Here is a 26520-nt window from a genome sequence, read left to right on the forward strand (position 1 = left end):
CACCATTGCCCTTCCCCATTCCCATTTTTGCCCCATAGGGCATAATGGGAATGGGGAAGGCGCTAATTACGGTACTGCAAATTGCAGTACCGTAATTAGCTCCCTGGGTCCCTTTGCGGGTTGGTTTTTAACGCCTGCAAAAAGCAGGCGTTAAATCCCCAAACCCGCAAAGGGACCTCGTAGTAAGGCGGTAAGGATTTACCGGTACCGGTAAATCCTTACCGCCATCCGTGTAATGAGGCCCTATGTCTGGGCTTCAAGAAACTTAGTGGCCAGAATCACAAACCTTTCTGTAATAAGGACTACTAAAGTGATCATGATGCTTTGTCCCAGTCTTGGTTGGGACCTGCATATTCACATCACGAGGGCGAATAAGTGCAACCCAGCTAAGTAAAATAACATCCACCTTTGTTCTTGCCAATGGTGATACCGCAAATGTCAACTATACTCCACTGTTACAGCAATTCACAGTGGGAAAAAAAGACCTATAACGGAGACATCATTAAACAGAAACATCCCTTCAGCCTCGCAGTAAGTGAAGCAAAGAAAGCTCTTCGGAACGACTTAAGGCTTTTGAAAAGATCTCAATCTGGGAATTCCATTGCCATGATGAAAAATCGGCGTCTCCGTTACCGAAACTGATTAAAGTCCTTCAATGTTATTCGTGACCAAGAACAAGCGGAAAAGATGCTACAACTCATCATACAAAAAGATAGCAGACACATCTGGGAAATTATAAATACTGGCTCCCTAAAACTTGCCTACACAATGTCAAAAGGAGTGAACGGTGCAAAATGGGTTGAGCATTTCACCATAGTATTCGACCAGGAATGCTCTACTGTTCCCTCGCAAACTGTAATCACAGAGAGTTGGAATGTCGTTGAATCACAAGAGGACATCAAATGGGCTATTCATAAATTAAAGAACTCGAGAGCAGCTGGCCCTGATGGGATTTCAAATGTGATGCTCAAATCCAATTGCTCCTTGTGGGCAAGTTTCATTGTGGCCCTCTTTCAAAGAATTGCTACAAAGAGGGTCTTGCCTGAGTCCTGGACGAGTGCTGTTGTAGTGCCAATATTTAAGAAGGGCAATCTGGACGATCCTTCCAACTATCGCCCGATTGCCCTCCTTGACACCATAGGGAAGGTCTTTGCATCGTTTCTCCAGAAACGCCTTACGAGCTGGGCTGAAGAGGCAGGAGTGGTGGATGTATGACAAACTGGGTTCACCAAAGGCGTAGCGTGGAGTTAAATTGGCTCCTCTTGAACATACCTAAACTGGATGCTATAAAGCAGCAAAAAAAGTTTTTTGCTGCCTTTATAGATCTGCGACAGGCTTTTGACTGTATAAGCATGCAATTACTGTGGTCCAAACTCCAAGCCTGGAGCTGACCAAGTGATCGGTTGCAACCATTAATAGCCCTACACACAAACACTTAAATTCGTGTGCGTTTAAACGGACAAGGTGATCTATCTGAGGAAATTCCGACAAAGTGAGGGGTGAAGCAGGGCTGCCCACTCGCAGCATTATTGTTCAAACTGTTAATCTCTGATCTGCCAATTGCCCTGAATGAGCCAAGTTATTGAGAACATCACAAATCGCAAAAAAAAAAATGTGCCAACATAACTAGATCCTGAACGATGCGTCTCGTAAAAAACTAGCATCATCGCTAGCTTTGGGACTTGGAATGCATAAACTTGACGCAACTCCAAAATACTTAACCAAATTTCCTACACGCATTCATCGTGATAAATTCATGAGATAACGCCTTAATCTATACAAGACAAAAGAGATGCTAATGTTGAAGCAGGACCCGCTTATCATTAATAATCAATGTCGTTTCTGTAATCAATCAATAGAATCTGTTAAACATCTAGTGATTGAATGTGTTGAGGTTTCCTCCCACCGGTCGTTGCACCTCTCACATCTTGCTCCACAAAACGATAATATGGAGGAGTGGTGGAGTTATTTGATTGCAGGCACCAATACCCATATGACTTGTGCCATAATCAATGTTATGGACGTCCTAATGTTAACCAATTAATCATTAGGGATCACATGGTGTTTAATTTCGTGGATAGTAACGTAAAGTTTGTCTTTTTTCGTACTAAACTAATGTTACCTAATAAACATTTTTTTTTTATCACTTTACTGTGATATTGTAACCATATTTTTCATAGTGTACTTGGAAACAATGCTATGTGATGCCACTTCCTGTTTTGTCAAGGGGTCAAAGGTTGTGTTTCATCGCTTCCCCCGATGTCACTTCGGGGTGGGGTCAAATGACATAACTTCCTGTGATGTTATCAGAGGTCAAGGGTCATGTGATGTCACTTCCGCTACCCCTGGCATTTTGGTGAAATAACATCCCTGGGTATAACCTCTGGAGCAACAGTTGTCAAGACAAACTTCCCCTCTCGATAGCTCGAACAGTCATCAATCACAACTAGAAATTGGTTGCTATTTATGATGGTGCCAAATGTCTGTTCACTTTTGGTCGCTCTAGGCTGAAACCACGGACACCCTTGGATTAACTCACCTACTAGTGCTTCCAGCCCAGGGAACCATTCCTGTCCCATAATCTGTATTTAGTTTTCATCGCTCCCTGATGACCAACATGTGCCAGGATCACCACTTGTTACACCATCGCTAACAGGATGAGCAGTTGTGATCCTCTCACTAGTGTGCCATTATCTGACCTTTACAGATCAGTCCAGCCTCTCCATGCTCCTTTCATAGCCCTTTGTCTGCCTAGGAAATCTTTCTATTGTCCATTGAGTAGGCACTTCACTGCTTCCTGCAGGCATTCACCCACTCCCTCACCCGCTTAACCTTATGGATAAGTTGCACCAGGGGATTGATTTAATACCAGGCAGATGTAAATATTTTAGGTAAACTGGCAGTTTTCATTCACGCTAATATACTCCAATTGTTATCTGCTTTCCCCTAGGGTACTTCCATTTGCCCTGAGGAAGGCTATATTATTCACTATACTCGTCGACTCCTGCCGAAACGTCAGGCAGAATCCCTATATCACAACAAGGGTTCTTGAACGTAGCAAAGATGTTTACAGCCACGTAGGCAGACCTCAATATGGACATACAAATACTAAGTCCATATAAGTGATATGATCTCTCAAAACCATAAGATAAAAGGAATTTCACAACAGACTTTTTTGCTGCATTACCCATAAGACCTAATTATTTTTGAAATCTGTGAAAATGTGGCATTTAGTAAATAAGATCTAGTGCATAGATTGATGTCTAGATCGCAAAATTCTCATGAGTTATAGGGAAGAAATCACTGAACTTTAACTTCATTTTCTTTGTCAATTCAGAAGATCTGTACATTAATTATTTGAACTAATTGATTGTTCTTACCTTTTCCTCTTCCCTTTTATGTATTTGTTGTAATCTTATCACGCACAAACATTGTTTTTCCTTTCTGGATATCGTATGTATTATGTCACTTTTTCATGTTACAGTCCATTGCAGTACTGTTATTTTCTGTTTGATTTAATCTTATTGTACACACATTATCCCCTTTTTTGATATTTTGGAATAAAATACTTCCAAATAGAAGTGAATGCACCACACAACTAGACGTGAATGTTTTTTTTGCTTTGGGTTGTACCGAACGTGATTTCCTTGTAGATGCACGCCACTTATGAATTAAGTTCATACTGAATCTTTAAGCATTTCAACACAGCAGGCTCGATATATATCTGTATTGAGAGTGTAAACAAATCTCCATTCTCAAACCAAAAAATAAACTACTGTCCCATTGAAGCAAAGTATTAACCAGCTGTCCATGTACCGCTGGTTGATGGACTATCCTTTCATAGTCCTCATTCTGCCAATTTGAACAAAAAAATATACATACATATATAGAAATGTATGCTTGCGGGTAGGGGAGTAGGGAGGTGGTGGGGTTAGTAGGGGCTGGGAGGTAGGGAAAGTGGCTTGAAGGAGGACACCATAACAAACACATAAAATCTGGTTGACTTTAGATCGCCCACATGTAGCTGACCAAAAAGAAGACTATCGAAAGATATTCCATGAAGTAACGTAGAAGCTCAGCTGTCACATGAAGAAGAGATATAGGTGGGGTCAGTATGGGGTCAAATGCCTTATATAAATGCTTCGGGCTCGAGCAGATTGAGGCGATAGAACCCCTTTGTCATGCCTTTTTTTTGGAAGAAACATGAAGTGGATGACCAGTGTGAGTCCGCCCTAACGCCATTACTCGATAAGCGACAGCCATTCACAGTTCTCGAGGAAGTTGATCTAGGACTGCCTGTTTCCTATTTGCTGCCAATGCTATTTGTGTGTCAAAAGACCAGTACATTATTTCTTTGTAGTAAACCCTTAACAAATAGTGTTCAAAAGTTAATTTTTACCTGTCAGTATTTAAATCTACGATTATGGAAGTTTGTTAAAGTGAAACTTAAAGAAAGAAAATGTGCTTTTCATATCTGTTATTATTGTAAATCCCCTTAAGGCAGCACTCGCTCTTATTCTTCCACTACACCTTTGTTTTTCAGCTACTGTGTAGGAATGTGTGGAGATGGCGCCAACGATTGTGGGGTGAGTAGAAAGAAAGCTGAGACCAGTAATGCTAGAAGTACTTTTGAGGGGGGGGGATCCATTATGAATGCTACTAACGAATGGAAACAGTGGTGGACGGGACTGATTCAGCAGCTGCTTCTAGACCACAAGGAATTCTTCAGGGTATATATCTATTCCATGTTTTTTCTTGTCTTTGCCACTGGAGACATGGAGCACCTTAAGAAAGCCAATTTTGAGTGCGTAGGCACAGCGAGCCTGGGAGCTCATTATGAAAAGCAAAAGTGATGCACGGAAATGCTTGCACCAATGCTTCTTAAGCACAAGGACATCTTTTGGGGTAGCATTCCATGCCAGAGTTCTCTCATCTCTACCATCAGGGGAACAGCCACCTTGATTCTGACCTTCTGCACAGAAGTAGCAGACCCTAGCATGTTTCAACCTTGTTGTGCCTCTTCAGGGAGTGGTACTTTTGTCTCCAGGCACACTTTGCACTCAGTTCAGAGCATTCCTGTTCTCACAGGGAAACTAACTGAATCTATTCCCAGGATGCATTCCAAGGGAAATAAGATGTAATGACCAGGGCGACCTGTCTCAAGTATTCTCCTTCTTGATCTACTCAAACACATGGGGCCTCATGACAAGTGTGCCAGTCCGGTAACAATGATGCCGGTAAGCCTACTGGCACCGTTGTTACCGAACCGGCACATTACGAATCTGCGGGCGGGTGCCGTCCCGCCCACAGACTTTCACGGAAGCACTGGCACCGTTCTGAACGGTGCCAGTGCTTCCCATATCCCCATTCCCATTGAGTCCTATCGGACACATATGGGAATGCGGATTAACATTTCCCGGTGCCTGACTTCCCGAAACGCCGGGGTTGTAATCCCCCAGTTATTCCGGCAAGCCAGGCATTGGTAAATATTGCAAGTCCGGCGGCAACCCGCGCCAGCACCGGCAGGGTTACCGCCAGACTTGTAATGAGGCCCATGGACTTTTATTCAGCAATGCATTAATTTAATGTGTTTTTGTTTGTAAAGTGCTCTCCTTCACGTAGCACACACTTATTGTGACTTCTTCCAGGGTGAAGCACTTAGATTTTGTTGCGTGAATAAGCCATGCAGTTCCATTGATTCCCTTGTAATTGTGGGGATTTCGTCCAAGTGAAAAAAAAGGGCAGAATGGTTTTCTCACACATGGAGCTGGGAAACTGTAATATTTGCTCTTTTCTCCTGTTCGTATGTGTTTCATGTCATGTGTTTGGTATGAGGGAGAATATATCTATACCCCAGCTTTGGGGGAACAGCCAGTGGTCCCATTCAGGGTGCGAACAGTTTATATTTAATTTTCACGGGAGACGGACTCCTTGTTTATTGCATGAGCCAATTCTCCTGTGAAAATGAGCAAACCGATGACTGCCACAGTGTAAACAGAAAAAGGATCAACTCCCTTTTCTATTTCTATGGCTGGTGCCAAGGATAGAGTGCAGAAACTGGAGCACAACGCTCTGGGCCAGCATGTACGTGGGTGGGGAGGGAGGAGAGAAGGGGTGTGGGATGTCTTGGGTGCATGGGGGGGATCAGGGAGTTGCTGGGGGCACTCAACATAAGAAAACATGACAGCACCTGGGGAAGGGGATCAGGTAACTGATAGAACACGAGCGAGACACTGGCAGTTCCCACCTGCATTCAAAATGCTACTCTGTGCACACCAAAGATAAAGTGTATTAACTAAAAATGGGTTCAATCAACTTTGGTGCTGGGGATTGTGAGGAACCTGAGGGTGTCCTCACTTCTATCCCCCTGGATCCTCTTCTCCGGTGGCCAGGGTTGCTTTTGGATGAATATGCGAGGGAGGAACACCTGGGTGGAGGGAACTTGGGGAGTGGGGAGACGACCTCCTTAGGTGAGACATGGTATCCCCCTCTCCCTTCTCTCAATGAACCTTCTATCCCTAAAGCCTTTGTAGGCTACTGTAAGACCTTTCCCTTTTCTCTCTTCCAAAATGTCCCCCAGAAACACCACCTCAACAGTGGGACGAGGATGCCACAGCACAGTTATACATGCTACCTTTATTAAAACAAACTTCCCCAAACACCATTTTCGTACTGGGACGAAGAAGAGGAGTCTGGAGTCAATGCAGACTACATGTGACTTGGTTCAAGGTGAGCAGACTAGCTCGGATGATCCCAAGCCTCCGCACAGGATATTTAAAGACCTTAATGGAGATCAGCTGGGTATCAGGAGAGGAAGGCAGAGAAGGCAAAGCAACTAACTTCCTTGACCGGAGCAGAGAGAGAGCGCAGTGGCATGGAAATTGCTGGAGAACCAAGACCTGGTGCAAAGGCAAAGCAGCGGAAAGCAAGGCTGCTGGAAGATAGAGGTCCGGGTTGAACTGTGAGAAAGATGCAGTCACCAGCTGGAGGGCTCACCCCAGAAAGCCAAACCCGCTGACAGCATGTCGACTGTGGGAGCGAAGCCACGGAACGGTGCTGCATTGCTACAGGGAGATGCCCTGAGGGATAGCAAGACTGTGGATGCCTGGGACCTTGCAGAAGTGCCGTGAAAGTCATCTGTTGAGTTTGCCTGGAAAAGGGGGCCCGGACACGGCAAGAGGGCAGTTTTGTCCATACGTGCAAGATATTCATGAAACCTTTGAGCAGGGAAACGTAAGGAAGGAAAATGTGAATGCTGAAACAAGATTTTTTGAATAACAAACAAACAAAGACTTTTAAAGCACTTTTAAATGCCACCCCGAGGAAACTCAAGTTGTGAGCACCTGTGAGTGGAGTGACAGAAAGACGATAAATGTGGCAGATACAACGTAATGTATTGTTTAAGGCCCAAACAGAGGCAAAAGTCAAGAGAATACTAAGAAGGGTATGAGGTGAGAACCCCAAGTATTGGGCAAAGCTAAAAGAGCTGAAGGAACTGCAGATACAGAGGTAACTTGTATTGTCAAGAGCCAGAGGAATAGCGAACATGGGTAGCAAATGACATGGTTGCCCTGCAATCCACGGAACAGTGTTAGAGTGTGACACTGATGAAAGAACCAAGTTGCACTGAAAAAAGGCATGCAGTCAAGAAGGGGCATCGGTTGTGTGACCTGTAATGGGTGGACCATGTGGTCCAACAACTGCTTCTAGACTGAGTGCCCCCGGGAAACGAGAAGCCAAGGAAAGTATCCATAAAGAAGCTTGTGTTTTGCATCAGCCGCTTACGTGATTTGAACATTAAGAAACAAAACTATTTATGTGAGCCAGTGAAAAGTACTGATGTCGAAAGAGCTGGGAAGTGTCCCAAGGAACTGTTTTGTTAAAAGCTGGAATATTTGAACTCTTGGGGAAGGGAACCCCTGTGTTGTATGAATGACTTTGAACTTGGAGAAGGGGAACCTGATTTTATTTATTGATTTCATTTGTTGATAGCACCCAAACCAGCAAGTATCACAGCGCTAGATTAGGTTACAGTACAGAAAAAACATTATATGTGCGACAAACAGTTAGATTTATTTGTTAAACACAATGGTTTTGAGTATTTTGTGGAAGATCAGGTAGGAGGGCTCTCCTGGATACATGGTGGGAGAGTGTTCCAGAGCGTGGGAGCTATAACGCTGAAGCTTGCTCCTCCTGCTCTTTGTCTGGTGAATCTTGGTGTCACGAGGGAGGTGGACGTGAATGATCGCAGGCAGCGTAATTTAGGTTTTCTGGAAATGTGCTGGGTGAGGTAGGAGAGGATATGCCCTGGTGTGTAATTGAGAGGATTTTTAACTGAATGCAGGCCTTAATTGGCAGCCAGGGAGCTTCGTGTCTCACTAGAGAGATGTGGTCAGATCTTTTCAAGCCCAAACTGCCCAAAGTGTGTTTTAGAGAGAAGTTTGGTAGAGGTTCCTGCGAGGATGACATTGCAGTAATCCAGTTTGCTGCTGATGATGGCTCTCGCCAGCATGAGGCAGTTGTCGGGGACAGGAATTTTCTGCAGAAGTTGATAAGTTTAGTGTCGTAGGCTGCAGAGGATACAACAGATCATGTGGAGTTCAGAGTCAAGGTGGACTCCCAGGGTTTTTCCAAAGCTGGATACAGGGGTGATGTTCCCATGAATGGAGGAGGAGGCAAATGCTGGGTCAAGGTGTTTTAGTCGGTGGGGGAAGGCCACAATGAGGAGCTCTGTCTTATCATTCAGGCATAGGTGGTGGGGGGCCATCCAGGCCTGAATGATGCTGTAGGTCCTGTTGATATTGGCAGAGTCCAGACTGTGGTTACTGGTGATTTTAAGGAGTACTTGCATGTCATTGACGAAGTTAGTATAGGGATTTCAAGACTATCAACGTGATCGAAGAGAGGCTTGCTATACATGTAATATAGTTCCGGTGAGAAGCAAGATCCTTGAGGGACCCCATAAGCGACGGGGATGGGGTTAGCTGTTTCTTACCCTACAAAGAACATAGAGGATCGCTCACTCAAGAAGGAGTTGATCCAGTTGGCTGCTTCGTTGGAGTGGTTAAATGTGGAAGTTAAAGGTGGAAGTGAAGACGTGGCACAAGCTCAAATGCCAGGGATAGGTCCAGTAGTAGGAGGATGGCGAGATCACCTGCATCATGGATATCAAGCTGAATCATCAGGTACAGGAGGGCTGGCTCTGTGCTGTGTCCTGGTCTAAATCTAGATTGGCGCGTGCCAAGGAGTTTGTGAGCTTCTTGGTAGGTTTGGAGTTGTGTGTAGGCAATCGGGCAGTAGTTAGTGGGGAGGGTGGGATTGAACATAGGTTTTTTGATGAGGGGAGAGACCCAGGGTTCTTTAGTGGTTCTAGGCACCGTGCCAGAGTAAAAAGAAGCATTGATACATTTAGCAATGATGGGTGCGAGGGTTTACATGCACTACTTGATGAGGTGGGATGGACATCGGTCTCCTTTTGCATTCATATGTTTTTAGGCGACGAATGGTAGTGAGCACTTTGACTGTAGAGACAGGGGAGAGGTGAAAGGGGGTGTGGTAGGCTCAAGGTGATTGATTACATCGGAGGGAGGCACATCATTGGTAGGTATCAAAGTTTTTTTGAAAATGGTTTTCTCTCTGAGGTTGTGGCAAGCGCGGTCTGGACCAGGGAGCACAAGGCTTTGTCTTTCAGGAAGCTATCAATGAGCAGAGCAGGGGATTCAAGCTCCTTTAAGATTTTAAAAAGTACTCTGCAATTGGAGTTTGCTTCATTGATCCTAGTATTATAGATGCTGGCTTTGGTGGTGGCAATCGCAGTTTTGTAGGATTTGGCGGTAGTGAGAAAGGTCTCTTTGTGGACTGGGTGGGGTTTTTCCTCCATGTGTTTTCCTGGTCACGTTTCAGTTTGTGTCGGGTGGTTAGTTCTTCTGTAAACCAATTGTGGTTGTTACCTATTTTTTGCGTAGTTTTGAGGGGGTATGCAGGTCGCTGGCGTTAAGTAGAGTGGAATTGTAGACGGCGAGTATGGTTTCTGGGTCGGAACAGTCGGGCATCAGAGCTAGAGAGGTGCAAATGATGGGTTGCATCAGCTCCTTGGTAAGTTTGAGGGAGTGTCTTGCATTGATGGGGGGGTGGTTGCTGGTTTTGTAGGGAGCAGTGGGTTTGATGGACATGGTAAAGAGGATCAGGGAATGGTCTGTCCAAGGCTCAGGGTCGATCGCTGAGATCTTGAGGGGTATGTTGATGTTAAAGATCCAGTCAAGGATCCTACCCTTCATTTGAGTGGGGGCAGTTACAGCTTGGGCTAAGCGTTATTTCTTGGAGTGTAGTACTAAGGGCTGTGGCCTTCTGGGCCTTCTGGTCCCAAGTGTCATTGAATCCTAGGTTGAAGTCTCCAAGAAGTATGAGTTTAGTATTAGATTACAAGACAAGAGCTGGAAGAAGCTCAGAACTTTATTTTGAACACTTTTCTTTTTTGGTGCCGACATCCCTGCGCACTGTCTACACATAGATGTGAGGGCAAGTATAGGTTTTGGACACAGACAGACTATCCTAAGTTTACTTTAGGTAGGGAAATCCCACCTAAGAATAGGGCAAGTTAGGCATTACTCCGCCCTGCCTTTTAAAGTTAATAAAAGATTTGTTAACGAACTTGAACCTGTTGTCTGTGTCTTACTCATGATGCTTTCACAGGAGGTAAACAGCCTTGACACATCGGCCGTGGAAGCAATGAGGCAATAATTCATATCCCGAAGGTCATCTGATTTTCCTTTGCAAATCTTGAATTCAGGTGCTACCTTTTCTCAGCACAGTTTATCAGCATGTGGATTAACTTCTATGATCCATATTTGGTCCTTTTTGACACTGCATAAACGTTGCTAATCTTAGTGATCATTGATGTTTCAATTAACTTACCTCTGATTTATTCTTTGCTAGCGTGCATAACAGATGTTTTTCTGGAGGCTTCATTGCTATTTGCGAATGGATTCTCTCGTCGTATTGCTCTTTGTAGCTAACATTTAATGAAGTAGTAATCTCATATCATTTATATTATTACCGCTCCTGATGAAAGGACATTTTCTCCTGAAACATGTTGAGCCATTTGTTTTATAAAAGAAGATTTTACGAGAATTTGAGTATCTGCACGTGTTTGTGATTAGTGGTGTTTAATCAATAAGTATCTGACCTTGTAATAATATCTGATGTATATCATTTCGACTTGCTGTTTTTCACCAGTATAAAGGTGTGCAGAGGACAGGGGTATCCACGTTTTCGATATCCTTTTCTGTCTCTGTTCTCAACCGCAGTGCCAGCCACATGAATGGGAATGTTGAATCCAATGTAAATACCCTACCTCTGCCGTTCCACCAGACCATTGGGAGTAGCCTGGCTGGTGGACACCGGCGTGTTCTCCCACCCTCTCTTATGTACTTTAAGATGTAGCTTTGGTAGAAAAGTACTTAGCTGAAGAGTTACCTGCAGCGACAGTGATCCTCCTTCATGACAGAAACATCACAGCTCTGGTTTTCCAAAGAATGTTGTGACAATGATTGTAGGCTCAGCAATATCTCACCACACATGTTACACTCACTGTCCCAGGAATATCATTATTTAATTGAACACAAGACCTAAACTAATCTCACTGAGGAGTGGACACCTCTTCACCAAGTCTCATTTCCCTTCCACAGAGGTCCTCCCTGCAATGATTTTGTTGCATTTCCGTTGGTCTTGGCATTAATACTTTAAAATGGAATAGCAGGAAGTCTCGCATTTTTATAAAATTAACCCCTCCCATCACTTGATATTATTTAAACAAATGTCTATTTTTTGCAGGCATTGAAAATGGCGCACGCTGGGATTTCTCTCTCCGAGCAGGAGGCGTCGGTAGCTTCGCCGTTCACTTCGCGAACCCCGAACATTGAGTGTGTGGCCGAACTTATCAAGTAAGTCCATGATTTCAGCAAAATTGAGTACCTAAAAGCCGATTCTTGGAACTGGATCAGTACAAACCCCCGACCACTGGATGGCCCCTTTTTTATACTTGCGTCGTCCAGTGGGTGTATGACCTGCTGGGAACACTCCACTGTTAAACTGGAAATAGCCAGTGCTCTAAGTTAATGAAGGTTTCAGTTGGGCACCATCAGAGACCCAGGAATCTGAATGCTTCATAATAGCAGCCTGCAAAAAAGAAATGCATTCTTGATGTATTGAGAAGGTACATTATGTAGACCTTTGCATTATGTATGTGTGCACCGTGTCCTTGTTTGCACCAGCCACATATGTGATGTTTTCACCAGTTTTTTGTTTTTACTTTTCTTGGGTGGAGAACACCAGAGATTCCCATGGTTTACTTTCAGGTATGCTCACTCGCACACGTTTACTCCACTCATGGCTTGGCACCCCACGACTTTAAAATGTTGGCAGCCACCACTGGATGTAAACATAGTGCCAGGTTACCAGAATGTCTGTCACTGTGCTCCAAAATTGAGAACAGGCATCAGAGTAAGATTCAAGGGCTGCTGTTAGTCTCCCCACAACTCTGTAAACAAAATCAGAAATGTGCCCTCTTGCTCCACAAAGGATCCATCAGAAAATGGTGCAGTGCTGCAGAGTTCCAAACCAAAATCACTCCAAGTCTAGTGCCAGGAGAAACACAAAATACCACAAATTACCTCCAAATCCGACAAAAGATAAACTGGAAATCCAAGTTTATTCCTTGAGGCGGGTGTTGTCTCTGCATCCTATTCCTTCAAGGAGGTTGTCTCATTCTTTAAATCTCCTCTCAGGCTATTTGGATTCCCAAACATCTACCTGTGGTTCTGGGGCATAGAGATATTTCCATCAGTCTTCTGCCCCCCGCCCCTCTTCATCGGGACACTCTCCTTGCGGCGCTGCAAAGATTCCTGCCAAGTTGGGCTCAAAGTTGCCATTTACTGGCACTTTCATTTGTGCTCATGAATGATTTTTTATCCACTTGTTGAATGATTGTTCTGACGGGAACCCTTTCTTGTTTACATGGCATTTAAGGATAGGCCTGAGCACCCCTTAGGGTTTTGTGGAGAAGTGTGTCCCTAGAACAATTTAGCGGCCACTTCTATTGCTGGTCTTCCTCTGGCTCTTCACGTTCAAGACCAAACCTATGCTGGTCTCCCTGCACCCAGGCATAGCGGCATTGTCTTGTTTCTCCATGGATCTCTGTTCCCTCTGGATCAACCTGGTTCTCCATAACCCCCGCCCCCTTTCCTTGCAATCTTAGGGTTTGGTCTCTCCTTCTCTCCTTTACCTATGAGGTTAGGGTCCATCTCTATCGCCTTCTCAAGCTGTCCAGTCCTTTCCTCTTTCTCATGATGGTGCCTCTTCTTCTCTTGCACACAATACCCTCTGCTCTGATTTTACGTCTCCTTCCCACTATTGTTCATCCTGCCCCACAAGTCTTCTCCTTTCTCCTCTTCTCTCCTAGATCTTAGCTCACCTTCTGCCAAAGACAAATTCCTAATCTGATCACCTTCACCTTTCTTCTCTGTTAGTCTCCTCGTTCCTCATTCCCCAACAATGTTCTCACTTCTGCTGGTAACCCTCCTCTTCCTCCTTCAACCTCCTTCCAATTTTCAACTCTCTCCACTTCTAATACAACTCTGCTCCCCAAGATTATATCGCCTTGCTAAATTAATATTGCCTTCCTCTTTCAACCCCATAATAGCCCCACCATTTCTTCCCAGATAATGTCTCTGTCCTCCAAAATACCCCCACTTCCAGATGGTACCCCTCACTTTCCTCCCCTCTGTCTCTGCTCCCAACAATTCCTTTTTCTGACTCCAACATGCCAGGACCTCTATCATGCTCGGCACTTCCTTCAAACCCATATTTCCCTCCTCTCTACTCCAGGCTTCTTTTGACCACACACCAGTAACCTGTCATTCCTGATTCCGTTGATGGGATCTCCTACCTTAGGGTCTTCAGGGCAGTGTGCTTCCAGGATGTGTTGCTCACCTCCTGCCAGCTCTCCCAAGAAATTACACTGCTTGACTAAGCTGGCTGGCTTTTACAACCTGACCCCACCTTTGTGTGGGACTGAGGGATAATCTTTGCACCTGGCCTGTAGCAGCTGGGATGGTCTCGAATTGGGCTATGTGCTTGGGGTCAGGTGGGATAGAGAGGGGATGGCTCAAGCTTACATTAAGGCCTGATATCATTTTGGCTTCCAGTGCTCCCCTGAGCATGGATGAGGTCTCGTACACTGGTCTTTTAACCATGATGTTAATGCCACACTATAGCCTGAGTCCCTCTGCTCCCCCAGCATGTGAATTAAGATTTAGATTATCCTCTGGTAAGCCTCTGACAGTGTTCATTTTAAATTCTTCTTTTTCACCGCAGGGAATTTGGAATTCTGTAATTACACCAGCATTACTTCATGAACCACATTGAATCTGCATGAATATGACTCACAACACGAGATGCTTTTTTGTGCCAGTGCTAGAGAAAGAAATGGTTTCCCTCGCTCGGTGGGACTTGAAATATTTAAATGATGTTCCCTGTGGAGTGCCGCAAACCATTCAATTTCTGAGAACCTTGCAGATCTGATTAATCTGCTTAAGTGATTTCTCTTACCTACCTGAAAGCCTGCTGGAGACACTGGAACTGTGTAACTCAGTTCCCTTAAGGGGAAATAGTTTATTTCCCTCATTGCTGGTTTGGGTCTGGCTGGATGCAGCTTCAGGCTGCCTTCATACTATGGAGACCTTTGCAGCTTCTGCTTTCTCTGGGTCCTGGGGTCTTGGTGTCCCCACAAGGCTAGGGGCAGGTCTCGGGGCCTTCCTGCTGGCCATCCCTTTCCCCATACTGGGGGCTTCTTCACAATATATTCACAATATTTAGTGAGAATGAAAAGAAGTTACTACTGTTTGTGACAGGTACGCCCAATTTACCTTGGATCTGTTGATTTGACTGCAGCTTTTGTGTATGTGAACAGATCATAATTCTGGGTGACTTTGCCAGGCATGGGGACACGGGAGGCTCTCCTCACTCTTCGTATCTGTTCACATAGTTTATCAGCAAGGGTTCTGTGGCACTCCCGCCAAACTCTGCTCCTCTTTTTCTGTTTCTCAAGGTGTCAAGCAGGGCTGGAAGCTGGCACACCGTCACTTGAAGCAGTGTGCCATTTCCCTCTCTTCTGAGATCAACAAATGTACCATAGACACCCCCTGTGCCCCAGGATAGGACACTGGCATATATTCTGTGTCATATGAAGACGCCATGTTGCTTTTGGTCTTGTACACCACGTGCACTCCAACCATTGGATGATGGGCATGTGAAGTACATGGTGCGTGCGGCCTACAATTAAATGTCACAAAGCTAAGCACAGTGTGTGTGGGGAAACCTACCCCACCACATCCTGGTATCTGGAGGGAAATTGCAGTGGGTAGGAAGTTTTAGGTATCTTGGCAGATCATTTGAAGTGGGTAGCACATGTTAAATGCCCAGCAAGTAGGATTGCCAAGGTAAATTGTGCACTGATAAACTGAGAGGAAAATAGGCGAGGGGGGGGCCTCCTTAGGACACTTTTCTGAAAATATATCAAATTAAATCAACAGCTGCAATCCTGCATGGCTCTGGGGGTATGCAGCCATTCTGATATGACAGCACACCAGAGAGTGCACCGGCACATCCAGCGCATTCAGATTGTAACCAGGGTTATATATGAAGTGCAGCGCAATCTGAGCCCCTCCTGTTATGTTATGTTAGGAAAATGTATAAAGCGCACGGTCACCTGAAAGTATCATGGCGCTGAGAGGGAGGAAGAGCAGACTGGCCAATCCCATCTAGAACACATAGGTCTTCAGGGATCTTCTAAATGCAAGATGATTAGGAACGTTTTTTAATGGGAGTGGCAGCTCGTTTTACAGTTGGGCTGCGGCCACAGAAAAGGCCCGGCCTCCAATGTGGGGACGACGAAAGGACGGCACGCAGAGCAGGCAGGCGGAAGCAGATCGTAGTGTTCCATTAGGGCAATTGTGTGTGAATTTGTCCCGCAGGTATTCCGCTCCTAGATCGTGCAGAGCACGATGGACCAGACAAAGTGCCTTGAACTTAATGCGCTGGGCCACAGGCAACCAAAGGAGGGATCGCAGGACTGGCGAAATATGGGCCCCATAGAGTGATCCAGTTGCCACTCGCGCAGTCAGATTTTGTAGGCGATGTAGCCGCTGGACGAGGCTCTTGGGCTGGGCCAAATATAGTGAATTACAGTAGTCCAAGCGGCTCAAGCCCAGAGCCGCTACCACCGGCACCCTAAGCTACAAGGGAAGAAAAGGGAGTACCTTTCGCAATATTTTAAGGTGATAGTGACCAGCTTTACATACAGCGGGCACCTGTGCATCCATATCAAGAGTAGAGGAGATGAGCACTCCCAAATTCTTAACTGTAGCAACAGGAAGTGGGCCAAGAGATGATTGGCCAGAAAGAGGACACCCAGAGTGCAGGGTCAGGGGGAGATCCCACCACAAACACCTCCATCTTGTCTCCATTTAGCTTCAGCCAGCTGTGGTTCATCCAATCTCCCATGGCAGACAGGCACCGGTGCAGGCACGATGACATCTCAGCCTGCTCAAGATCTAACTGAATCAAGATCGCAGTGTCTTCGGCATATGAATAGCGCCTGATACCGAAGGAGCGAATGAGGCACACCAGTGGCCAAATGTAGAGGTTGAAAAGGATAAGAGACAAGGCAGATCCTTGAGGAACCCCACAACCAAGGGAACAGGAACAAGAGAGAAAAGGAAGGTGTGAGAGCATTTGGGTTCTGGCTGCCAGAAAAGAGGTTTGTTTGTTTGTTTGTTTGTTTGTTTATTTGGTATAGCGCAGAAGACCAAACCCGCAAGGGTAACTGGGCGCAGGCAGTACAAGGATACTTGAGAACTTAGTTACAATACAAAAAAAATGGTTGTACAGATGAGAGGAAAGCATATACAGGCAATACAGAAAATACCGAAATGTAGATAGAGTAGGTTGTCTGGCGGCCAGTAATCTAGTTATGCTCATCCGCAGTCTCTAGAATACGTGTCGGTAAGGTGGTCAGGCTAAGTGTCGAAGGAGCGAATCCAGGTGAGGACTTTCCGCCTGAAGCTAGTGTAGGGTTGGTCCATTCTGAGGTCAAGGGAGAGTCTGTTCCAGGTTTGAGCAGCTATGACCGGGAAGCTGGAGCCGCCCGCTGTGCTCTTTTTATATCTGGGCACCACTAATGTGTAGGCATTCGTCGTTCTGGTGGGTCGGTTTGAGATTCTCTTGTTGATTCTGTTTGCCAGGTAGGGGGGCGCTATGTTCTTAAGGCATTTGGAGGTAAGGGATAAGGTCTTAAGCGCAATCCTGTCTTTGATTTTTAGCCAGTGAATATTCTTCCTAGCGGTGGAGATATGAACTCTGTTAGGAATGTTTAAGGCTACTCTGATAGCGTTGTTTTGGAGCGTTTGGAGCTTGTCATGGATGTATTTGTTAGAACCAGCATATAGGGCATTGCAGTAGTCCAGCTTGGATATGATAAGTGCGTTCGCTAGGGTAATGCAACTAGCTTCCGTTAGGAATGGTCTACATGCTCGGATCAGTTTGCAGGTGTATGCAGTGGAGGATGCTAGTGAGTTGGTTTGTTTCTTGAAGTTGAGCGCTGAGTCAAGATAGACCCAGAGAGTTTTAACTGCAGGCATCACTTTAATGATATTATTGTCTATGTTAAATGAGGCATAATTAGGGTCCAATTTTTTGATGGCCAACTCTGAGCCGAGGATCAGTAGCTCAGTTTTGTCGTCGTTCAGGCAGAGGCCGTGAGATGCCATCCATGCCTGAATGAGGTGAATCAGGCCAATACTTGGCAGGAATTCCGACCTGTGCCAGACGGGCAAGCAGGGTAGGGTGGCCCACAGTGTCAAAAGCCGCTGATAGATTGAGTAAAATCAGGGCACTAACTCCCCTGCCTCGACCAGTCTAGCCATTTCGTCCTGCACTGACACCAAAACACTTTTTGTACCTCGTCCGACTGAGCGGGGTCAAAAAAGGTCAGATGACTGCATAAAGGATGACAGAAGTGGTGAGATCAAAGACTCCAAGAGTTTCATAAAGAATGGCAGAAGTGAAATAGGGCGCAAATTTGAAGGGAGTGTAGGGTCTAAAGAGGGCTTTTTAAGAAGGGCAATCACTGTCACTACCTTCAATTCCGGAGGGATAAGCCGGTCTGACAGGAGGCGTTTCTGGCCACCAAGATCTCACTAAGTAAATCCCGAGAAATGTCCTTCAGCACTGCCAGAGGCACAGAATCAGACGGGGCCGCTGATTTAAATTGACAAATGGCCTCGGAGATATCTGGCTCAGCAAACTTCGGGAAGAGACCATCCCGTGGGTTCAGCCAGTCTGCTCACAGCAGGTGGCTCCCTAACAGGGGCAAATATCAGCGCTGCTGCTGATATACTGGCCCTTATAGTCACAATTTAAGTGATGAAGAACTCAGTGTCACAGTTCCTCAGGATACACCGTAGGCACAAGGTTAGACGCAGATGACACAGATTTAACCACAGAAAAAAGTTCTCTGGGTTTACACAGGGCTTGCTCAATTTTATGTGCCAAATATGAATTCCTCATGTCCAGGATGGCAACAGAATAAGCAGCTGCACAAACGTTATATTGGGATCTAAGACCTGGATCATGGGCTCTCTGCCATTTCCGCTCAGCCTGCCTTAGCTCAAGTCGAGCCAGTTTGTGCTGCTCAGAGCACCAAGGCTCAGACGGGAGCCTCCGCGGCTGAATTTTCCTTAAGGGGGGGCCTTCTCATTAGCTGCCTCTTGTAGAAAGCGGGACAGCGCGGAGAGGTCGACCACCGGGGCCACACCCCATTTAGCTCTAACTGAGAACACAAGGGCCTGACGTCAGCCGAACGCCAACTATGCTGCCAGACTCTAGGGGGGTGGGGGATTCTTCGGCCCGCGTCAGTAGTGCATTAAGAGTAAAGGTCAGAAGATAGTGGTCAGACCACAGCACGGGCTCAGCCGGAAGCTTCGCAATTGTGTTTTTTGCCCAAAAGCAGGTCACGCGTATTCCCCAGCTTATGAGTAGGCTCCGATACAAGTTGATAGAGGCCTAAATCGGCCATGCTGTTAAAAAAGGAGTCTAGAGCTGGGGCCCGGAGGCCATTACATTTGAGATTAAGATCTCCCAGCATGACAAAATGAGCAAACTTCATCTGTAACTCAGCTAATGGATCTAAAAAGGGTTCCAAGAACCCAGTATATGATCCCAGAGGACGGTAAATTATTGCTGTAGCGACAGGACCCATCTGGGCAATAGTGATTCCATAGCTGTGGTGTGAGAGAGTGGCAGCTGAGTGACCTCTACGTTGGATTTAAAGATCATCGCCACCCCAGCCTCTGTTTCGGGAGAGGCTTGGTCAAGATTAATAATTTTAAAATCAGCAGGAATAGCCTGAACCAGTGCAGGTGCCGAGCACTCATGCAGCCAGGTCTCAGTCAAACAAAGCATATCCGGCTTACGGTCAGACAGAGGTGCAGCACTTCAGCTACATGTACTGGAAGTGAGCGAGTATCAAGCAGCATAGCAGATAGACCCCCCACGGTCCCACCCCTCGCTCAGCGCATGGAAGGGTGCCAGAAGCCAAAGCCCCATGGGATTTGCATATCAGGGGGAGCTAGATTTACAAAATGGCACGGACGGGCACAGACGGGCTTGCCTTAAGTGCGCTTTCGGGACGCTGTCGGCGCGCCCACTGCGTTCGCAATCCCTCCAGCACATAAGTGCCATGAAGGAACAGAAACGAGGGGTGAGAACGCCCACAACAATCAAAGAAAGAGGACTTCCCGCGATGCAGTGTCCTAAAACTAAAAGAATGTATCAAGCAACAGTATCACCAATCCAGTCACTGTAATGACATAGCAGCAATGTGACTAAAGCACATTATTAAAATGAGCCGCACAATCTGCTGAGGGGCTGTAAATGGAAGTCCTCTGCAGGGCGACCTGACCTCACCTCACCTCACAATCTGAGCGGGAGAACCTTTATTCTAAGCCGATCCAAGCTAGACTCTTGGATTTCCAGAGTAGTGACTGGCAACGTCATGTGGAAAAGAGAGTGGTAGATCTGGGTTACCGTTTCTTTTTTCACGACCCGCTTTTGTTATAACTAGCACAGGATATGAGAGAGAAATCTGTATTTAGCAAGGGCAAATTTAGAGAGAGACCATTTTCACCTGTCAAAGGACTGTCTATTTTTATTCAACAATTTTTATTCAACATTAAAGTGGCATGATAGCAACAAAAAACCATATCACCAATTCCGAGGGCCATTTCAGGATGACCACTTGCGCTAGTGTGAATAGCCCCAAGAGAAATAGGGGATGCAAATTACCATAGGTGCATTCAGGCCATGATATCTTGCACCCCCCACAATCAAAAGGTATGGGGGTCTCCAGGGAGGGGCTAGGGGACGCCTCTATATTGGTTAGGACCAGATTAAACATACATCAGGATGACCACGTGCACTAGTGTGAGTTAACCCCAGGGAGGTAGGGGATGCGAACTACCATAGGTGTATTCAGGCCATGATATCTTGCACCCCCCACAATCGAAAGGTATGGGGGTGTTCCGGGAGGGGTTAGAGGATGCCTCTACATTGGTTAGGACCAGAGTAAACATAAACCAGGATGACCACTTGCGCTACTGTCAATAGCCCCAAGAGAAATAGGGGATGCAAATTACCATAGGTGCATTCAGGCCATGATATCTTGCACCCCCCACAATCAAAAGGTATGGGGGTGTTCCGGGAGGCGGTAGATGGTGCCTCTACATTGGTTGGGACCAGATTAAACATAAAACAGGATGACCACTTGCACTAGTGTGAATAGCCCCAAGAGAAATAGGGGATGCAAATTACCATAGGTGCATTCAGGCCATGATATCTTGCACCCCCCACAATCAAAAGGTATGGGGGTGTTCCGGGAGGGGCTAGGGGGATGCCTCTATATTGGTTAGGACCAGAGTAAACATAAAACAGGATGACCACTTGCGCTAGTGTGAATTACCCCAAGAGAAATAGGGGATGCAAATTACCATAGGTGCATTCAGGCCATGATATCTTGCACCCCCCACAATCAAAAGGTATGGGGATGTTCCGGGAGGGGGTAGATGGTGCCTCTACATTTGTTGGGACCAGATTAAACATAAAACAGGATGACCACTTGCGCTAGTGTGAATAGCCCCAAGAGAAATGGGGGATGCAAATTACCATAGGTGCATTCAGGCCATGATATCTCGCACCCCCTACAATCAAAAGGCATGGTGGTCTCCAGGGAGGGGTTAGATGGTGCATCTACATTGGTTGGGACCAGATTAAACATAAAACAGGATGACCACTTGCGTCAGTGTGAGTTAACCCCAGGGAGGTAGGGGATGCAACCTACCATAGGTGCATTCAGGCCATGATATCTTGCACCCCCCACAATCGAAAGGTATGGGGGTGTTCCGGGAGGGGTTAGGGGACACCTCTACATTGGTTGGGACCAGATTAAACATAAAACAGGATGACCACTTGCGTCAGTGTGAGTTAACCCCAGGGAGGTAGGGGATGCGAACTACCATAGGTGTATTCAGGCCATGATATCTAGCACCCCCCACAATCAAAAGGTATGGGGGTGTCCAGGGCGATGTTAGATGGTGCCTCTACTTCGTTTGGGACCAGATTAAACATAAAACAGGATGACCACTTTTGTTAGTGTGAGCTAACCCCAGGGAGGCAGGGGATGCAAAATGACCATAAGTGCATTCAGGCCATGATATCTTGCACCCCCACAATCAAAGGGTATGGAGGTATCCAGGGAAGGGCTAGGTGGTGCCTCTACATCATTTGGGACCAGAGTAAACATAAAACAGGATGTGTGTTACAGGTTTTGTGAGTTACCATAGTTGCGTTCAGGCCATGATATCGTGCACCCCAACAATGAAAAGGTATGGGGATGTTCCGGGAGGGGGTAGATGGTGCCTCTACATTTGTTGGGACCAGATTAAACATAAAACAGGATGACCACTTGCGCTAGTGTGAATAGCCCCAAGAGAAATGGGGGATGCAAATTACCATAGGTGCATTCAGGCCATGATATCTCGCACCCCCTACAATCAAAAGGCATGGTGGTCTCCAGGGAGGGGTTAGATGGTGCATCTACATTGGTTGGGACCAGATTAAACATAAAACAGGATGACGACTTGTGTCATTGTGAGTTAACCCCAGGGAGACAGGGGATGCAAATTACCATAATACATGTAGGGGGGCTGATCGTGTCTCTCCCAGCATATATATGAGGTGAAAATGGGGTTGAAATAAAAAAGTCAACATTTTGGGGGTCATAGTAATTGGGGCACAGTAATCAGATAGATCCGTCTTGGAAGCAGACACAGAATTGATAGTTGTAGCTGTAAGGGGAAGGGGATCTTTCGGTTGGAAATGCCCCATTGTAGTGTGTGATGGCTGAATGCACGCCGAAGAACAGCGCTGCTGAGGACAAAAGGAAAGGAATTACACAGACTCTCACCAGTCTGCATTTCATCCCCATACAAACAGCCCAAACTTTAGGTAGGGGGCTTGAGCCTCATTAACCCAGTGGTGTTGTAGCCATGACATAGCGCAGCCCATACCAGTCACTTGCAGCAGTGTGTGATAATGTGCACAGTTTACCAAGCCGCGGGTGAACAGGGAGCTTAACACCAATTACGTAAAATACTGTTGACTTCCCTTCCCAATAACACATGCTGAAGGGAGACCCTACCATGCACCGCCCTGCATTATGACAGAGTTGTGTGACTGAGCCCAACCTCCCCCTTTATCCTTAAGAGAGACTCCTGCAGTGATTCCTCGTGCTTTGATGTTGGAATCAAATATAGAAAGGTTAATTATGCCATAAAAAATGTTTAAGCGCCCCATCTACTGTAACAGTACAAACTTTCTTATTATTATACCATTTAAAATAATAACATGTGCGCCCTATCTGCTGTCACAGTACAACCTTTCTTATTTTGGCTGTAGTGTGATGTTGGAATAAAATATAGAAAGGTTAATTATGCCATAAAACATGTTTAAGTGCCCCATCTACTGTAACAGTACAACCTTTCTTATTATTATACCATTTAAAATAATAACATGTGCGCAAATGTACAACTGAGCGAATGCTAGGCTCCCAGACTTTGCACAGTATTAAAAAAAAAAAACAACATGGGAAGCCGTATATTATACCATACTGTATGATATTCGGCTTCCCATGACAGAGTGAAGGCCCTGAAACAACGCCCACCTGGTAGCTCTGGCCAATCCCTGAACAGAGATGTTGGAGGGCAGGCTGTAGGCGGGCTATAACATTAGCTTTTCATTTCGGGCTGCATGTATGGCTGTAGCCATCAAGTGGGCGTGACTCCGAAGATTGCCGAACACTGCCTCCCACAATCTACCATGGGAGGCAGGATAGCATACAACACCGTACCGGGTCGTTACAGCCCGGGACCTCTTTCATTTCCCTGGCGGCCCGGTGGTCATGAGATGAGCAGTGTCATAACCCCTTCAGGTAAGTGAGAGGAAAGGAGGGAGGGGAGAAAGACGTCGACATGGAGGAGGGAAAATGGCGGGGCAGGCGCAAGTAGCTGTCAGAGCTCGCTTGGAACATGGAATTATAGCAGGAGGTTCAGCCCGCTTTCCGAACAATCTGACTGGTGGAGGCACCTGCCCGGCGCTATTTTGCTTTCTGATGCTACCCGTTAGGCAAACTGCGACTGTGCTTTTGCAATGTGTTACTCACACAATGCCTCAGAGGCCTTTGCTATTCTGTGTTAAATGGAAATTGGTTTAATCATTTTTATACGCTCATTTTAGCGTTACCCTTTGTGTGTGGCGGCGTTATGGATTTAATGGACTTATTTGCAAAGTTTTGGTTGTATGGGGTAACATTTTGTGAATTCTGTTTGTGTTTGTATTGTTTCATTTTAAAATAATGTTTTCATTGTTTATTGTTTTTTTTATTTTATGACGATATTTTCTTTAAATTAAGTTATTTAAAAGAGTTATTTTCTTTTGGTTTAACCGATTTTATGATTTTCTTTATGTATTAAAGTTGGGATATTTTAACTTTCTTCACTTTTACCTTAGTTATTTTCAGCAAAAGGAATTCTTACCTGTTCGTTTTTAGTACCCTTCATTTTTGTAGGCTCATTTGTATGTGTCCCAGCCAGGCAGCACTGCGGGATCCATGCTGGCCTTTTTACCCCAGGGGATTACTTTCCTGGCAGCTGGTGTGATAGAGTAATTTGGGATATGACTTTAATCCGGTAATTACTTGTTTATATAATTCTACTGCCGTTTTACCATTTGACAGCTCTGTAATAAAATGTAAATTAAATAAATGCTTCTATTTTAATGAAATAATGAAGGGTAAATAAAACTTTCCCGGACTCTGTGTTTCTGATATGTTGAACCCAGCAGCAAACACTTAATTTACTGAGCTATCTTATCTGTTTGTGTAACAAATTAAATGGATACAGTTTAATCAGTTATGTTAAAGTATGCTCTCTATGGGCCTGATTCATGGAATTTTCTGCACGGTTCAAAGTGACTTTGCACTGCAGATACAAACCCTGATTCATGGCAGTGTGTGAAGTGTATTTTTCCAGTACAACGTGAGTGCAAAGTCATTGTGTACTGCAAAAATGACTATGCACTGACTTTGCAATGCAAAAATACATTTTGCACTGCTGCACCCTGATTCATGGAGCAGTGCAAAGTGTGACTTTGCACTGTTCCAAGAATCAGGGTGTCACTTTGCACTGTTCCATGAATCAGGGTGGAGCAGTGCAGAGTATTTTTGCAGTGCATAGTCATTTTTGCAGTACAAAATGACTTTGCACTCATTTTGCACTGCAAAAACACACTTCGACTGTTCCACGAATCAGGGTTTTGTCGGCAGTGCAAAGTCACCTTTCAGCAGTGCAAAGTCACTTTGAACCGTGCACTAAAGTCAATGAATCGGATCCTATGTGTTTAACCAAGGACTGGAAGCGTTGTATGCTTCTGTCACTAAGGGCCTAATTCATGGAATTTTTTTGCACAGTGCAAAGTGACTCTGCACTGCCAACAAACACACTTATTCATGGAACAGTGTGAAGTGTATTTTTGCCATGCAAAGTCACGAAAAAAAGACACTTTGCACAAAGTCCGGCCCTTATGTATTTTCCCACCTTAGACGATGGAAGACGTTGGCGGTTCTGAGATACCAAGTGACCGCCTAATGGATGTGTGATGTTTGTTTTTTCTCGACAGGGAGGGACGCTGCGCCCTGGTGACCTCCTTCGCTGTCTTCAAGTACATGACGATGTATTCCATGGTGAACCTCATCTGCCTGGTCCTGCTCTACTGGGTAAGACCCCGTAACATGTCTCCTCTTCACATTCATTGAGGTCTGTAGCACGAGCCAGAAGGCACTGGAATCTTGCCTGCTCATTGGCTCAAAGACCTGTTTTACAGAGAGTACAACCCCCCACAAACATTCATCGTTCTTTGCATGGGACCCCAGTGCACACTCTTGTCATCGCTGCCAATGGGCGATCACACATCAATTTCTAGGCAGATGCTCTGTTAGTTTTGTTAGAATAATCTATAAGAACTGATTGATGTCGATACAATTAATATAAAGAATCTCACTGGTGAAGAGTTGAAGCTGGTAAGTGGGATTTAGAATCAGACCGTCTGTAGGACTCGCCAAGATGTGCCACAGATGGTCCCACACATCTCAGTACAGGGTGCAGGGGCTGCGGAGGATGGATGCCCCCAGTAAAGGTTGTTATACTAAGACAAGGTTCAGTTACTTACAATGATGTCTTTGCAGTGCACGAATGGCAGTGTTGTTGACTTGCTAAGAGTACCCTGGGTGCCCAAGTAGTTGTGGCATAAATGTGCCCTGCACTCCTTGGCACTTCTTGATGCAGCATTTCATAGTTCTCATCTTTTGCGGCTCTTCCCCTGACTTTCTTAACTTGTAAAATAGGTCTTTCTTAAGTCAAAAGCCTACACTACTGAGAGGTAAAATCATGGTGTGGGTTCTCTTTTCTCAAGATCTGGCTACACACATCCAGTTGCCCTGGTCTCCAGTCTCTATATTTTGCCCTACCATAACAATTCCAGAGCAGCCCCTTTCATCCCCCGAACCCTCAGATGGACTACCTGCAACATTTTGGAAAGAGTTAATGCTTCAATACAACATTGTTCTTGTCCAAGGGCGAGGGTCAGACCCAGGTTCTACCTGTGCGTTATTTGTGTTATCAAGACATGATGGCTTGTGCTGCTCAACACTGGCTATGGCCACAACATAACCAAGAAAGGAGCTTTCTCGGGACTCTAAAATGGCATTTAATTATTCTCCAAAGAGACGGCCCTGCTGTATTCAGATCGGAAGGAGGAGACCCTGGGTTGGCGTGCTGTGGATTGTGCCTTTGAAAT

The 26520-nt window shown here is 45.6% G+C and overlaps 1 protein-coding gene across 2 annotated transcripts in view; it reads left to right on the forward strand.

The window, feature by feature from the left end:
• Window positions 1-26520, forward strand: part of LOC138491106 (probable cation-transporting ATPase 13A4) — a 1999067-nt gene that overhangs the window by 1627002 nt on the left and 345545 nt on the right. For both annotated transcript variants that reach the window (XM_069617426.1, XM_069617427.1), the window contains exons 22-24: window positions 4544-4586; window positions 11833-11942; window positions 25345-25441. In XM_069617426.1, the coding sequence (XP_069473527.1) occupies window positions 4544-4586; window positions 11833-11942; window positions 25345-25441 (250 nt within the window). The remainder of the gene's footprint in view (window positions 1-4543; window positions 4587-11832; window positions 11943-25344; window positions 25442-26520) is intronic.

The sequence above is a fragment of the Ambystoma mexicanum genome, chromosome 10 (genome assembly GCF_040938575.1).
Source record: "Ambystoma mexicanum isolate Mex_15411 chromosome 10, UKY_AmexF1_1, whole genome shotgun sequence".
Lineage (NCBI taxonomy): Eukaryota > Metazoa > Chordata > Amphibia > Caudata > Ambystomatidae > Ambystoma > Ambystoma mexicanum.